The sequence below is a fragment of the Cricetulus griseus genome, chromosome 4 (assembly GCF_003668045.3).
Source record: "Cricetulus griseus strain 17A/GY chromosome 4, alternate assembly CriGri-PICRH-1.0, whole genome shotgun sequence".
In the NCBI taxonomy this organism is placed as follows: domain Eukaryota; kingdom Metazoa; phylum Chordata; class Mammalia; order Rodentia; family Cricetidae; genus Cricetulus; species Cricetulus griseus.
Genome location: NC_048597.1, coordinates 147,453,949 through 147,468,999, shown reverse-complemented (window position 1 = coordinate 147,468,999; position 15,051 = coordinate 147,453,949). Strand labels below are relative to the sequence as shown.

The 15,051-nt window shown below is 46.9% G+C and overlaps 1 protein-coding gene across 1 annotated transcript in view; it reads left to right on the top strand.

Annotated features, from left to right (window-relative positions):
- The window catches only part of Dcps (decapping enzyme, scavenger), a 44,657-nt gene extending 30,218 nt beyond the window's left edge, over positions 1-14,439 (top strand). Inside the window, exons 3-6 of the mRNA XM_027411774.2 lie at positions 2,246-2,391; positions 9,218-9,331; positions 12,207-12,317; positions 13,979-14,439. Coding sequence (XP_027267575.1) covers positions 2,246-2,391; positions 9,218-9,331; positions 12,207-12,317; positions 13,979-14,254 — 647 coding nt within the window. The 3' untranslated portion in view covers positions 14,255-14,439. The remainder of the gene's footprint in view (positions 1-2,245; positions 2,392-9,217; positions 9,332-12,206; positions 12,318-13,978) is intronic.
- Positions 14,440-15,051: the final 612 nt, after the last annotated feature.

Genomic DNA, 15,051 nt, shown 5'->3' with positions numbered 1-15,051 from the left:
CTGTGTCACAGCCCTGGATGTCCTGGAACTCACTCTGTAGAGCAGACTGGCCTACATAGAGATCTGTCTCATAGAGACCCACCTGTCTCTGCCTCCAGACTGCTGGGATTAAAGGCATGAGCCCGTACACCTGGCTCAGGATTTTTTACTGATTAAAACTGTTGCAACAAAGGCAGGATCTCCACATGTTTGACTCTAGCCTGATCTATATAATGATGTCTAGGCCAGCTTGGGCTACAAAGGGAGACTATGTCAATAAAACAGACAGACACACAAATAGACAGACACTGTTAGGGTTGCTATTGCTATGATGAAACACCATGACCAAAAGCAAGCTAGGGAGGAAAGGATTAATTTGGCTTATACTTCTAAAGCTTTGTTATCAAAGGAAGTCAGAATAGGAACTCAAACAGGGAGGAACCTGGAGGCAAGAGCTGAGACCATGAAGGGGTGCTATTTACTGGCTTGCTCCTTATGGCTTGCTCAGCCTGCTTTTCTGCTTTTTTTTTTTTTTTTTTTTTTTTTTTTTTTTTTTTGGTTTTTCAAAAGGTTTCTCTGTGTAGCTTTGGAGCCTACCCTGGCACTCACTCTGGAGACCAGGCTGGCCTCGAACTCACAGAGATCCGCCTGCCTCTGCCTCCCAAGTGCTGGGATTAAAGGCATGTGCCACCAATGCCCGGCTCAGTCTGCTTTTTTTTTTTTTAATATTTCTTTTTTTTAATTTATATTATGTACACAACATTCTGCTTCCATGTATACCTGCACACCAGAAGCGGGCACCAAATCTCATAACGGATGATTGTGAGCACACCTGGGCCCTTCCCCATCAATCACTAATTAAGAAAATGCCCTACATCCAGATCTTATGGAGTTATTTTCTTAATTGATGTTCCCTTCTTTCAGATAACTCTAGCTTGGGTCAAGTTGACATAAAAGTATCCAGCACAATTGATGCCTTGTCAACTTGACACACATCACTGTTAAGCTATAACTTATCCTTTCTTATTTATCTCCAAGATCACACACTAGTAAAACAACAATATAAAATATTTTACAAACTTAAAAATTCCCACAGTCTTTACAAGTTGAAACACTTTAAATTAAATCTTTTTTAAAATCCAAAATCTCTTTTAAAACCTAAAATCTCTTGAAAAATTCCAAAGGACATTTTGGAAATGTCTGGAGACATTTGGTTGTTATAGTGGAAGGGGACACTAGCATCCAAGCTGAGGCTGGGCTACTGCTGCAGTAGACATGTCGAAGTACATTGCACCATAGAGTCATCCAAGCCAAAGTATTGATGGTGTCACCTGAGAAACCTGGATTGGTGGTCTAGGGCTTTGTTTGTTTATTTATTTATTTACTTATTTATTATTGTGCATGTGTGTTTATGCCACAGTATATGTGTAGAGGTCCGAGACCAACTTGGCAAGAGTTGGTTTTCTCCACCTACCATGTGGATCCCAGGGTTTAAACTCAAGTCATCAGGCTTATTACATCATATGCCTTTACCCCCTGAGACATCCCACTAGCACCCTATGTAGTACTTATAAAGTGTTTCTAAGCAGCAGACATTATTCTAAGGGCTTCTCAGGTAATTAACTCAATTCTTCTTTCAGTATTGTGACATAGCTGTTGCTATCTTCATTTGGTATATGGGGCAGTCAAGGCACACAGAGGTTAAGTAACTGGATTAGATTCCCAACTTGGGGCCACAATCCCACTCAGAGTGAGTGAGGAGCAGGCAGAGGCAGGCCTTTAGCCCAGACAACCTGGCTCCAGAGTGCACACTGAGTCTCTGAGCTATGCTGTGCTACCCCTCCTTAAAGAAGCCAGTGGGCTTCAAGCCACTCAGAGCTTTGAACTCAGAAAGTTACACACTTAGACATTTTCGTGTTGGTCACTGTGCCTGGAATGTGGAGGTGGGGGGGTGGCTATAGTTTCATGAGGGGCCAGTAAGCCATCAGCAAAAGCCTTGTCCTGTGAGAAATGTGGCTCAGCTCATGAACTCTGTGTGTGCGTGTGTGCGTGCATGCGTGGTTTTTCTAGAGACAGGGTTTCTCTGTATTGCTTTGGAGCTGTCCTGGAACTCACTTTGTAGATCAGGCTGGCTTCAAACTCACAGAGATCCACCTGCCTCTGCCTCCCGAGTGCTGGGATTAAAGGTGTGGACCACCAATGCCAGGCTTCAGCTCATGAACTTAATGGTCTTACTTTCTAGTTAGACTATGCTTTGTCATTGTAGATATAAAAACAACCGTGGTGTACCCTGCCACAGAGAAACACCTGCAAAAATACATGCGTCAGGACCTCCGCCTGATCCGAGAGACTGGAGATGACTACAGGAACATCACTTTACCCCACCTGGAATCCCAGAGCCTCAGCATCCAGGTACTAACTGCCAAGACTCATAAACAGTTGCTCCTGTAGCTGGCTTCTCTTCTTGCAAGCACCTGTTGGGAGTCATCCCAGAGATAGTACACAAAAAGCCTAGGGCCTGGACAATATATGTGACTGCAACTACAACGAGGAACATGGACAGAATCTGTGAGGTAGAGCCTCCTGGTGTGGGCTGGTTGCTGTGTTATCCAGGACAGTCAGGACAGGCTGTGTGGTCTTGGGGCCTTTATGAGGTACTGGGCATGCCACTGATGGTCTTTGAGAAATCCATCCCACCCCCAAAATTTTACCTGCTCTGCAGTAGCCCTGTAAAGTATGACTATGTCCTCACTAAAGATCTGTGGGTGGGTAAAAGCCTTCTGTTGGGTTAGGTCACCTCTTCTCTCCTAGTCTTAGAGCAAAAACTAACCCATCCCTCCCTCCCCTTGCATTCATTCCACAGCAGACTGTGTCATCCCCACTGTGTGTTTGGTATAGACCTGTATATACAGGGTGACAGAGTTCTCTGGCTGAGCCAGATACAGGATGCTTAGCTCAGAGATCCTGGCAGTTCTTTGGGTTTAGGCCCCGTGCCAACCAGAGCCTGTGCCTGGAATTGGCCCCATGTGGATACTTACAGTTAAATATGATAAATGTATATTGATGAGTCACTTCCTTGCCCACTCATTGGCATTGACTGGTTTCTTCTCATTACCACTCACTCATGTTCTCTTTGGGCCTTTTTTTACTACTCTTTCCATACACGGGGTACATGGTAGAGAATATTCCCATATGGGAAGCTCACGCCATTCCTTCAGAGTTCAGAAGAAGGTGGACACCAGGCTTGAGGGTGCTGTTCTATTAGCTGTAACAGAGAAATAAGGAGGGAGAGGCTGTCAGTGCCCGAGGAAAGCAGTTCCCCTAGGAGACCATGTGCTGACAGTCCTCTTCCCAGGATGTAAGACTGGGGAGCCCAGTCATGACCACCCCCAGCAGCATTTGCTCACAGTTCCTTTGATTCAAGATCTTTTATTTTCTCCTCTTTTTTAAATTTGAGACAAGGTGTCCTAGTTTCACTTCAGTTGCTGTGATTAAAATATCCTGATAAAAAGCAACCTGGGGTGGGGGGTTATTTTAGCTCCCAATTCTAGATTATAGTTCACCATTGTGGGGAAATCATAGTGTCAGGATCCAAGACAACTGTCACATCATATCCGGAGTTAAGAGCAGAGAGAATGAGTGCATGCGTGCTTACTGCTCAGGTAGCCTTCTCTGCTTTTACACAGTCCAGAGTTCCAAACCAGGGAGTGTGGCTGCCCACACTCACACGGACTCTTCCCACATCAGTTCAATCAATCAAAGATGCTTCCCTACAGTGACGCAGTGGTTCTCAATCTTCCTAAAGCTGCAACCCTTTAATACAATTCCTCAAGTGTGGTGACCTCCCACCATAAAATTATTTCATTGCTATTTCATAACTGTAATTTTGCTACTGTTATGAGTCATAATGTAAACATCTGGTATGCAGGATATCTGATATGTAACCCTTGTGAAAGGGTCAGCACACACCTTAGGGGTCACAACCCACAGGTTGAGAACCACTGCCCTACAGGCATGCTCACAACATGATCTAAGTAAGCCTTCATTGAGACGTTCTCTTCCTGGGTGCTTTTTGGTTGTATCAAGTTGACAATTAAAACTAACAATCATGCTGTGATGACCAATGCCTTTAATCCCACCCAGCACTTAGACAGCAGAGGCAGATGGATCTCTTGAGTTCAAGGCCAGCTTCGTCTACAGAGTGAGTTCCAGGACAGCCACGGCTACACAGAGAAACCCTATCTTGGAAAAACAAAAACAAAAATGAACAACAACAAAACCTAGCCACCACACAAGGTGTCTTGTAGCCCAGGTTAGCCTCAAACTCACGATGTTACAGAAGATGACCTTGAGTTCAGATCTTCTGCCTCTGCTGCCCCACTCATAAATGCTAGGACCACAGATGTATATCACCACACACAGTTTCTGTGGTACTGGGAATTACTAGGCAAGCACTTTACCAGCTGAGCTACCTACCCAGCCCCTTTCCTTTCAAAAAATGTCCTGGCATTTGTTCTGCCTTCTGGATAGAAAGGAGTTGTCTCTACATTCCTAGATAATTGGAACATGTGTTCTGTGGGGCTGTTGTATGTATCTGGGATTCAAGAGAAGATGTCCTCATCTAGCTGATGTCAGGTAACTACCTTGCTGTGTACCATTACCCAGTTCCACTTGCAAACAAAAGTAATTCAGCAGAACGCCTTTCTTCCAAATCTTGATTAACACAAGCTTCTAGCGTAACTGGAAGTAGTCTTTGTATTATTGAGTATCTGCTGTGCTCTAGGCCCTGTGTAGGGCTTTAAGGAGATTCCCAACTGACAAGCTTTTGCTAATGTCCAAAGTCTGTCAGGGAAGATGGATGTGGAGACAGACAGTGATAACGACACAGGTGGGCTATGTGAACATAGTGGTGATGTAGTGAGAGGAACCAGTGTAGACATGGGGTCACATAGATGGAAACCCTCCTTTGAGTTTTATGGGCCATGTAGGACTTGAGAAGGTGGACAAGGCAGAGGGAAGAACAGGCCAAGAGCTTGGTGTTGGTGTGACTAGTCACAGGGTACACGGGGCTCAGGGGGGAATGGCCCTGAGTGGCCTGGAGGAGGTCTGTGGACTGTGTTCAGGAGATCAAAAGTTCACAAGCACTGGAGGACTTTCTTAAAAATGTAGCAGGAGATTCTGTTTTTTTATCCACTGTCTGGCCCTTCAAGGACTAAATCTGGGGCATGTGTATTTTACTTTTTTATTATGTATGTGTATACACAGTATACAGGTGGAAGTCAGAGGACAACTTCTGGGTTCTGGGGGGTCAGACTCAGGTCATCAAGTTTGGCAATAAGTGCCTTTATAAGCCATTTTGACAGTACCACATGTACATTAAAAAAAAAAAAAAAGCTCTTTTTTTTGTCATGTATATGGGTGTCTGGTGTATGTGCACATATGTATATAGATGTTCACATCTGTATGGTTGTACATGTCTGCTGCTTGTGGAGGCCAGAGATGGATGTTGGAAGCCTGCCTTCGTCATTCTCCACTTCATTACTTCACTGAGAGAGTGCCGATTCAGCTAGCTAGCTTGCCCTTGGGATTCCCTATCTCTGCCTCCTGAGCACTGAGATAGATCACTACCAGCAGCTTTTTTTATGTGGATGCTAGGAATCCGAACTCTGGTTGGCCTTTTTGCTTATGTGGCAGGTACTTTATCTCCTAAGCCATTTTTCCAGCCCTAAATATCTGTGATGTTTCTAAAGATGTAGATAGTATAATCAAATTTAACAAGTGCAAATGGAGCATGACTAGAAACCAGCATGAATCCAAAGCAGGGAAAGACAAGGAGCAACTCAGGAGGAATCCCCAACTGGGTTACGAGGCTCAGGTGGTGCTACAGAGAGGGAGGACTATGGGGTGACCCTGGGTCCTACTAGAGGGAAGAGTGGGCAGTGGAGCCTTCATTAACAAGGGCGGGATATTGACTGTGGGGAGGGGAAAGGGGCTATGTGGAAGACAGCATGTTCAGTTCGGGACTTATTAAGTACATGTTGGGTGCAGGAACTGTTGTGGGCATTTTACATGCATTACCTCAATCTTCAGACGGGTCTTTTGGAGGCAAGACAGAAAAGCAGGCTGTCTGGTTCCACTGTCTGGGTCCTTAGCAAGTTATTCTGTCTGGTTCCTCAGATTTGAAGCACTGACCTGAAGCCTTCAAGACCATCTGGCTAAAAATGTCCATTTGCAAGCCATCACATTCAGCTTCTGCATCCGCTGGTGTTTGGATTCTCATTCTTCTGGCCAAAAGCAGTGGGGGCATTTTCCTTAATCCCCAAGGCCAGGTTTCCTTGTCTGGAAATTATGATTCACAACTCCTTCCAGTTAGGTTTGTGAGAGCTAAGAGGCATCCCATTTATCATGTGCCCACTACTGTTGCCAGCACAGAAAAGGGTTCTCAGTGGAGCTGCCGTTACCACACACAGACAGGGCAGAGGGACGGGGAAGAAGTATGCTGTGTGGACACCTTGGTGGCATAGACAGGAGGGAAAGCATGGCCAGAGGAGAGAGGCATGATGCGTGAGTAGAGTGAAGAAGGCGTGAGAATGGATTGGTACCAGATGTCCCTTGGGAGATCCAGGGAGGAAAGAGGATTTAGAAGTTGTCAGTGTCACACACTGTAGCTCCATGGAGTCTACACTGTCCACCAGGACTGGCATTCAAGGGCAGGCCTCCCATTCCCTGACTGTGTAATTTGTGTGAGTTTTGTGTGAATTTCGTTCCCTTCTTTTCCTGCTTTTCTTCTCTGGGATGCTGGCCATGAGACTTCCTGTGGATGCCCATGGCCTGGCCTTTCCCAGGCGGCAGGATGTTCTGTGCCCAGGTTCCTAGGCTTGGAATTATATGGGCTTGCCTGAACTTCCTCATGCCTGCTTCTTCCTCACCTGCAAACCGGGGAGGATGATAGCAGGTTGCTGTGGCCACTTAGCTTCCAACTACCCCCTTTCTCATTTCTCCTCCATTAAACTGTCCCATAAGCCTCATGCACAGATCTTATGAGGCTGTTTTGGGTAAGAGGATTCAGTTGACTGTGGTGGAAGCAAGTCAGGGTGAAGCTGAGGAGGTGCTGTCAGGTTCCAGAGCTCGCTCTTGCCTTGTGATGAGGTGTGTGGCTCTCCAGTGGGAGGTGTCTGCCTCTGGGCAAGGGACAGTCCTAGAGGCAAGCTGTGAGGTGCAGTAAGAAGTCGTGGTCTCCCTCCTTCCCATTTCTGGGAGGCTTCAGTCAGCTTTACAGGCTTTTTCTCTTCCTGCAACACATCTCCAAAGATGTCTCTGGTGGCAGAGGAAAATGCTTCTGGGAGTATCTTGGCCCTAGCATGTGTGTGGCTCAGCCACAGGTACTTTGTGAAGAAGCCATCTCCAAGTTGAGGGACTCTAGCAGGCCTGGGCATGACAAACATGGTGCTAGCAGGCCTTGCTCTCTCCCTTGTAAACCATAGATTGCATCCGTAAAGCTAGCCACCAAGCCAGTTGGTGGTGGCACACGCCTTTAATCCCAGCACTCGGGAAGCAGAGACAGGTAGATCTCTGTTGTGAGTTGAAGACCAACCTGGTCTACAAGAGCTAGTTCCAGGACAGGCTCCAAAGCTACACAGAGAAACCCTGTCTCAAAAAATTAGGGGGAAAAGGTAACCACAAAGGTCTGTTCCCTTATTTGGATACTTTCTCTTGCCCAACTCATTCCTAAGGCTGAACACCAAGATCCTTCTATCAGAGTTTTGAAGTCTAGCAATCAAAAGCTCCCTTTTTGGCTACCCTACTTAACATGCCCAATCAAAACATACCACCACATCTTGGCACATTCTAACACAGATCTCCCCATTTTCCTCTTAAAAATCATACACAGCTGCAAGGTCATTTGCTGCTGTTTTCTGCCTGAGTCAGAAATCGGCCACTTTTCTTCCCCACTTGATAAAGAATCTCTCTGTAAAAATAGACTTTTAGGTGTGGTTTGTGCCTAATCCAGAGTCTGGGAGGGAACATGCCATTGTGTGCAAGCTGGTCCCTTTACAAGTGTTCTCCAGACAACTTCTGGGAAGTGGCTCATCCTGGCTTGTTCTAGGGAGGCCCTTTGACTCATTGGTCTGTCCTGCAAATCTAGTTGTGGGGTTTTCAAGCCCTCTGCACTGAAGTGTCTCTTTGAATAAATGTTGGGACCCCAGAAGCCAAGGTATCTCCAGAAAATGTCCTCCACTCCCTGCCCCCATTCCAACTGGGTACTGAATATATGAGTATAGACCCCAGGCTAGCCCCCTGCTTTTGGCCTTTGGGGACACTGCCAATGCCAGCATTTCTTAAGAGTGGGAAGAGGATTTTCAGGGCCTTACCTCCTCTGTTTGTGAACCTGGAAGTCCTTCTGACTTGAAGGAGGAAGGAAGGGGTAGCTCTCATTTCACCCCTTTTGCTAGCAGCTATTTCTTTGGGATGTGGGACACTCCTGGGTGCAAATGGCTCTCACAGCTGGGGAAATAGAGAAGAACCAGAGGCTCCTGGGCTCTTGAGTGCTGTGAGCTCAGGAGCCCCTCAGCCTAACCTCCTTGAAGTCTGGTTTCCTTACAGACCCCCTTATATGTAACTGTAGAGCAGTGTCCTCAGAGTCTATTCAGGACTAGGGAAGGGTCCTCCAAAGATTTCAGCTGCTAATCAGAAGGTTGTAGGAGGGCTGGAAATCCTGTGAGAGTATCATTGAGACCCACTTTGTCTGTGCAGTCTTTTGTTTTGCTTTGACTTGTGGGGCCTATCACTAAGGCCTGCTGACACATAGCATTTCCAGCATCTCCAGGTGACAGTTCTCATTCACTCATTATCCTGTAGAAGCAAAGGCTTTACTACACTGTGATTGGCTGCCATTACAGAAAGAAACCTCTGTGCTCTTGGTCTCCTTGAACAGTTTATGGATATACAGTATCTACCCTGCCTTGGTGGGCACTGGACAGGTTAGTACAGGGGCAGGGATGGGGAGTGTATGTCTGTGTTGACCTGGAGAAACCTAAAAGGTCCAGCCTTGTGTGAGATACAGAGACCTTTATGATGACAGTGATAACCAGGATTCAGCTATGGTAGAAGTGGAGAGTCTTCCAAAGCCAGTGATTGTCCATTCTGGGTTTGTAGCCTTTTATAGCAGGACCATTGTTCTTGGAATGGTCCAGTCAGCTAGAGTGAGTTTGTAAACCCTTTCTTTCTCTCCTTCCAGTGGGTGTATAATATTCTTGACAAGAAGGCCGAAGCTGACCGAATTGTTTTTGAGAACCCGGACCCTGCTGATGGCTTTGTCCTTATCCCAGACCTCAAGTGGAACCAGCAGCAGGTAAAGACGAGGTGCTGGAACATTCCAGCCTCTAAGCTTCTGCCTCCATGCCGCTGGCCTGCCTTTGGGGGTCCTGCTCCCTTACAGCGCTGATTACTGTTATCTAGTAAAGAATGGTCTGAGCTCCTTCAACTGACAGTGCATAGCTGTCATAAGCACCTGCTTTTGCTTCCATGGATCAGAGTAGAGCCTTTTCTCACTATGCTCTTAGCCAAAAGGTAGCATAGGGGGATGTTTGCCTCCATGGCTATAGGCTCTGTGTCCCCTGGGGCAGCCTTGCACCTGGAAATTCTGTGTTAAAAATTAGTCATGAGAAGTAGGTGTGAACAGGAAGAACTGCCTCATGAGACTCTTGAAGACTGAAGTGCTTGCTACTACAGGGAGATTACAGCATAGGGATCACAGAGAGACATAAAGATAGACTTGTACACTTACATTACAGAAGCCCTGAATGCTCTTGAGGCCATGACACAAAGAACAGAAATCATCAGCCATCTGGCCTAGGGCTGTCAGTCATCTTTGCGACCTACCAGCACAGCAGCTCATTTCCTATCCTCTTTAAGATAGGAAAGGCTTTGGACACTGCGCTGGGCCCAGCCACATGGCTGGAACTCCTCACTTCAGGAGTAGTGAAGGGGCCAACTTAAGTGTTACACCTTGCTTGATTGCGAAGGTTGACCCTTCTTAATCTTTCCTGCATTGTGTGTGAATGGTGCCATATTTCATTCAGTGCCCAGCTCCTCAATATGTGACAGCAGTGAACTCCATTGCTCCTTTAGAACTTGACAGCATCCCCAGTAGCAAGAGAGGCCATATTTGAGCTTCTCATTCTTGTTCTGCTATGAGGGTCAAAGGAAGAATCAAGGAGATGGAGAACTCCAGCTTTGAGGAGCTTTCCCTCACTTCACATTCCTCAGGTCCCCTTGTTCAGAAACTACTACTGTTACCTCATCTTGTCTTCCAGAAGTAATCCTTTTATATCGTGAACATAAATGTGCATGCATGTACACACAATGTATTTTCAGCTCACACAGCTTAAACTATTTGGCCTAAAGTTCTCAGACCAGGAATCCTTCCTTTGAGTCCTTAGGATTTAAGATAAGGCTAACACTCCTGCCATTCCCAGACTTGTCCCTGACCAGAAAACTTACTTTGATTGTTTTTTTTTTCTATCCTGTTTTATAAAGTCTCCCTAGAGTGACCAATGAGCCACCTTCTGGAGTACAAGTTTCACGCCTCACCTGTCCTTGTCTAGCTTTTCTCAGCTCATTCCTCTGTGCCAGGAGGATCTTTGGCTGCCTACAGAAAACCTGTCATCATGACTAATGAAAGAATTAGTGTGATGTTTGGGATGTGTTCACTGATACCATTTAAAACAAATGCTTTATTATTTTGAATGTCACGTGACAGAACACTTGTGTTTCCTGCATTCCCCTTAGACTGCTCACTAATGTGAAAGTGTATTACCTAGGCACAAGACATGGAGGCAGAATTCAGATGGGACTTGTGTAAAACAAGGCCTGATGGGCACAGCTCAGACAGCAGCTTTGGGGCAGAGCCCAGATTCTTGGAACTCTCGTGGGAAGAATGACTACCATGAATAGAATGACATACTTGGACACCAGGCATTATGTGGATGCTCTCATTTCCAGTTTTTAAGTTAGGGCACTTGGGGATTTGACTGGGTGACTCATGGTCTCCAAATTATCTCCTTGAGGAATCTAGCAGGTCAGACCTCAGGACTAGTGCTGCTGGATTCTTTCTGGACTTCACTCCGAAGCCAGGCACATGACTGTGATAACCAAGCAAGGCCAAGGTTTGAGGAGCAGGGAGGGTGTGGGAAAGGTTTCCGGGCCGGAGAAAGAGTTCATTTGCTCTCTGGCACAATATCTTGTTGACACTGGTTCTTTGCTCTATTGTGACCTTCAGGTTTTCAGCCAGGCACAATTTACAGGAAGGACTGCAGGAAGGGCCTTCTGTGAACTGTTGAGATAGGAAAAGAGAAATAGCTGACAGTTACTGTGATGCTTGCTGCTGACAGACCCCTGGACTCTTCCTCCATGTGTCCCCCACACCCCTGCATACACCTCTTTGACTCCACATACATTGAGCTGCCACACTCTGAGCCTTCACTGTCATAGTTCTCTCTAGTCCATTCCCCCTGGCTTCTCTAGGAGAACTTTCAGGATCACCCAGCTAGCTGGGGTCTCTTTCATCTTGTGTGTTGGTCACTTTATGTCATGCGGAAGTAGCTCAGCGGTAGAGATTGTGATAGGCATGCAGAAGATCCTGGGTTCTGTTCTCAGTACCACAGAAAGAAAAAAGCTGCCATGTTTTATTTCATATAGTAGAATGACATGGATTAAGTTGTAAATTCCTCAGGACAAACACTTGTGCTTGACTCCTCCGAACTTGCTCACCTCTCCCTGTCAGCTCTGTAGAATAAGTATAAAGACATTTCCAGATGATGAAATTTTTTTTGAGAGGTGAGCGTTGTTTGTTTTGTTTTTGTTTCTTTCCTTCCTTCCTTCCTTCCTCCTTCCTTCCTTTTCTTTCTTGATTTCTTCTACTTTTTGAGAAAGGGTCTTGCTGTGTAGCCTAGACTGGCCTCGAACCCTCAGTCCTTCTGATTGAGTGCTGGGATTACAGTCATGTACACCACACCTAGATCCTTAAGATGTTTTAACAGGAAGAATACACGGAAATCCTGTTCCTCAGCTAGTCTTGTCATCCAGGGCAGACAGACACCTGTAGTACCTGCTCATTGGTCCTGCTGTAGGGTCTCCTGGATGGGCCTTGTGGGTAGGAGTGCCCTGGCTGGTAACCTCCCTGCTGAACCTAGCATTGTCGTGTTTCTCCTTTGGTGTCTGCACAGCTTGATGACCTGTACTTGATTGCCATCTGCCATCGCCGGGGTATCCGATCCCTTCGGGACCTCACTCCAGAGCACCTGCCACTACTGAGGAACATTCTCCGAGAAGGACAAGTGAGTTGCTTCACAATGCAGAAGCCCAGGCTTCTAGCAGATTCCAGTGTACCCCTGGGTCTTTTTCCTTACTCTTCTCAAAGTGTGTCTGGATTTCAAATGTGAACACTACTAGAACTCACTAGATTGGCTCACAGGTGGTCCTGCCTGATACTCCGGCTCTACTTTCATCTATCTTTCCTTGCCCCCAGACTTGTCCTCCCCTGCCTTTATCTGCAGGTCCCATGTAGGATGCTCCTCTTCCCCATAGGTTGGGTCCCTCCCATCCCAGAATCATCTGTCTTGTTCATGACAGTGTGCCAGACGAGTGCCTTAAATATTGGTCACATGACTTGTATAGATGCACATACCTTCTCACCTAGACTGAAGGCAGGCTGAATTCTGCAGCACCTAATGTTCTGGTGGTACTGTCTATCTGGGACATTGAAAGGAGGCATGGGGCAGGAGAGGGTGAGGGAAGAATGACCAGAGGCTTGGGTTTGTAGTCCTGGCCTGATGTTTGGGTCCTAGGTAGGATCTCAGGGCTCTTGAACAGGTCATTTTCTTTGCCTCTGAGGTCTCTGGACCTCAGGATCTATTGGGATCCCCTTTGAAACCACTGTACAAGCTGAACCTCAGCCTTTTTTTCTGAAACATGTAAAGACATCTGTCTATCAGGGCCAACAGTCACAAGGGTACCTAACCAGGAGGCACTCTGCCCCTTTCAGAACAGTACGGGGGTACTTACTAGAAACTATGTCCTAACTGTCTTCTGCTCCTTGGTGCCCTTCTCTGGCTGTCTTTTCCTTTTGGGGGCCACTAGTTTCTCTCAAGAAGTAGCCTTTGGATATGTCCAGTGGCAGAGAGAAGTATTCTCTCAGGAAGGAACTGAGTCTCACTTCTCTGCCCTGGCAGTTTGGGTAGCTTTGCCCTGGCCATCAGCTCTGCTTATCCCAGGAAGCCCCTCACCCCCATCCCACCCCACTGCACTGATTCTCCACTGGTAGCATGAAAGGCAGAGTATGATTTGGGGTTCAACTCGTTCCCACAGAGGCCTAAGTTTTGGTTTTTTCTTGTTTTTTTTTTGTTTTTTGTTTTGTTTTTTTTCTTCTCTGGTGGAGCTGTGGGGTTGGTAGAACTCTTTCTGTCTCTGAGTAAGGTGGAGGTGTGAAAGGGAACCAGGGCCAACTTAATTGCTTTCTTCTTTTGCAAGGAGCCCTGCCAAGGTCTGAAATCCCTCTCTGCATCCTTTCCCTTTTACCAAGTTCTAGCACAGCCCCATCTCCACACAGTCTCATCCCAAGAGGATGATTCTTCCTGCCTACTTCAAGACTGATAGGTGCTATAGGTCTCCGATCCTAGGACTCTGGGCTGACCCTAGGTACTGGGACTTCCTGGACTACCAAAGAAAGAAGCCCATGTTTTCTGGGGGCTTGGAGTGACTGACAGAGACTTTTCCATTTGGGGAATTTCTCAGCTAGGATGCATCACCACATTTTTCAATTTCTTAGAGAGAAGACCAGGATCAAAGGCAGGTGGGGCAGAGGGCAGGTGGGGGTGTTTATAAGCCATCCCTGGCCAACTGTAGTAAGGATGTAAGGGGTCCAGTTGGGGTAGTCAGAGGATGGGATGCTGGCTCCTTGGCAGCATAATGACCCTTTGCCACTGTCTTTCCTCACCAGGAAGCCATCCTGAAGCGCTACCAGGTGACAGGAGACCGCCTTCGCGTGTACCTACACTACCTGCCCTCTTACTATCACCTGCACGTGCACTTCACTGCCCTGGGCTTTGAGGCTCCCGGCTCAGGTGTGGAGCGGGCACACCTGCTGGCTGAAGTGATTGAGAACCTGGAGTGTGACCCCAAACACTATCAACAGCGCACTCTTACTTTTGCGCTTAGGACCGATGACCCCCTGCTTCAGCTCCTGCAAGGAAGCCCAGCAAACCAGAGTTGCTGAGAGTGCCTGAAGAGAGGGGAGCTAGTGGGCTGGGTTTGGGGTAGTGTGGGCTAGGCTTTTATCTCTGAGTGATTTTCCTAAAAAATTTTTTGTAGTTTCTTGACCTTTTAGCAGAGGTCAAGTGTAAGATGTATTTTGTACTGTTGTATTCCTCACAGGAGAATAAAGTACTTTGTTATTGGTGAGGCTGTGGATGTAGCCTGGTGGAGGGAAGACAGGTGGTAGGGAAGGTGAGTGGGCAGAGCTGGTGGGGACACCTTGGGAAGGGTGGAAATTTTCAGGGTGTTACCACAACCAGTGAGTCACAGCCTCTTGGAAGGTTCAAGGACTTCCTCCACCTCCCCATGCCTCCTGTACCTGCTGACCCCTGAATCTGCTCTCTGTATACTCCTTCCAGGTCTACTGCCATGTGCCTCTCTGACCAACTCTCCTTTTGGGCACATTCACTCTCAGCCCTAAAACCAAATTCAAAACCTTTCCGGAAACAGTCTGTGGAGGCTTTAGCTGCCACTTCCTTCTTCCCTCCCAGCAATGAGGTTACACCCTGTATGTGCATCAAGGGTGTGGATAAATTTGATGAGAGGGCTGGGGATTGATGCCTGAAATGAGGAGTGTTTTCTTGAAGATCAGATTATGCAAACCCCAAAAGTCTGCCTTTGCTTCTGTTATTTGGTCAGCAAGTCCCTGGCCTTGGGTTTGTTATCTAGGCAGGAAGACAAAACAAACTCATACAGGGCAGTTAGAACATTGAATACACTGTCAGGGCCAAATGATCTGGTAGCAGTGGAGGGGCCGAG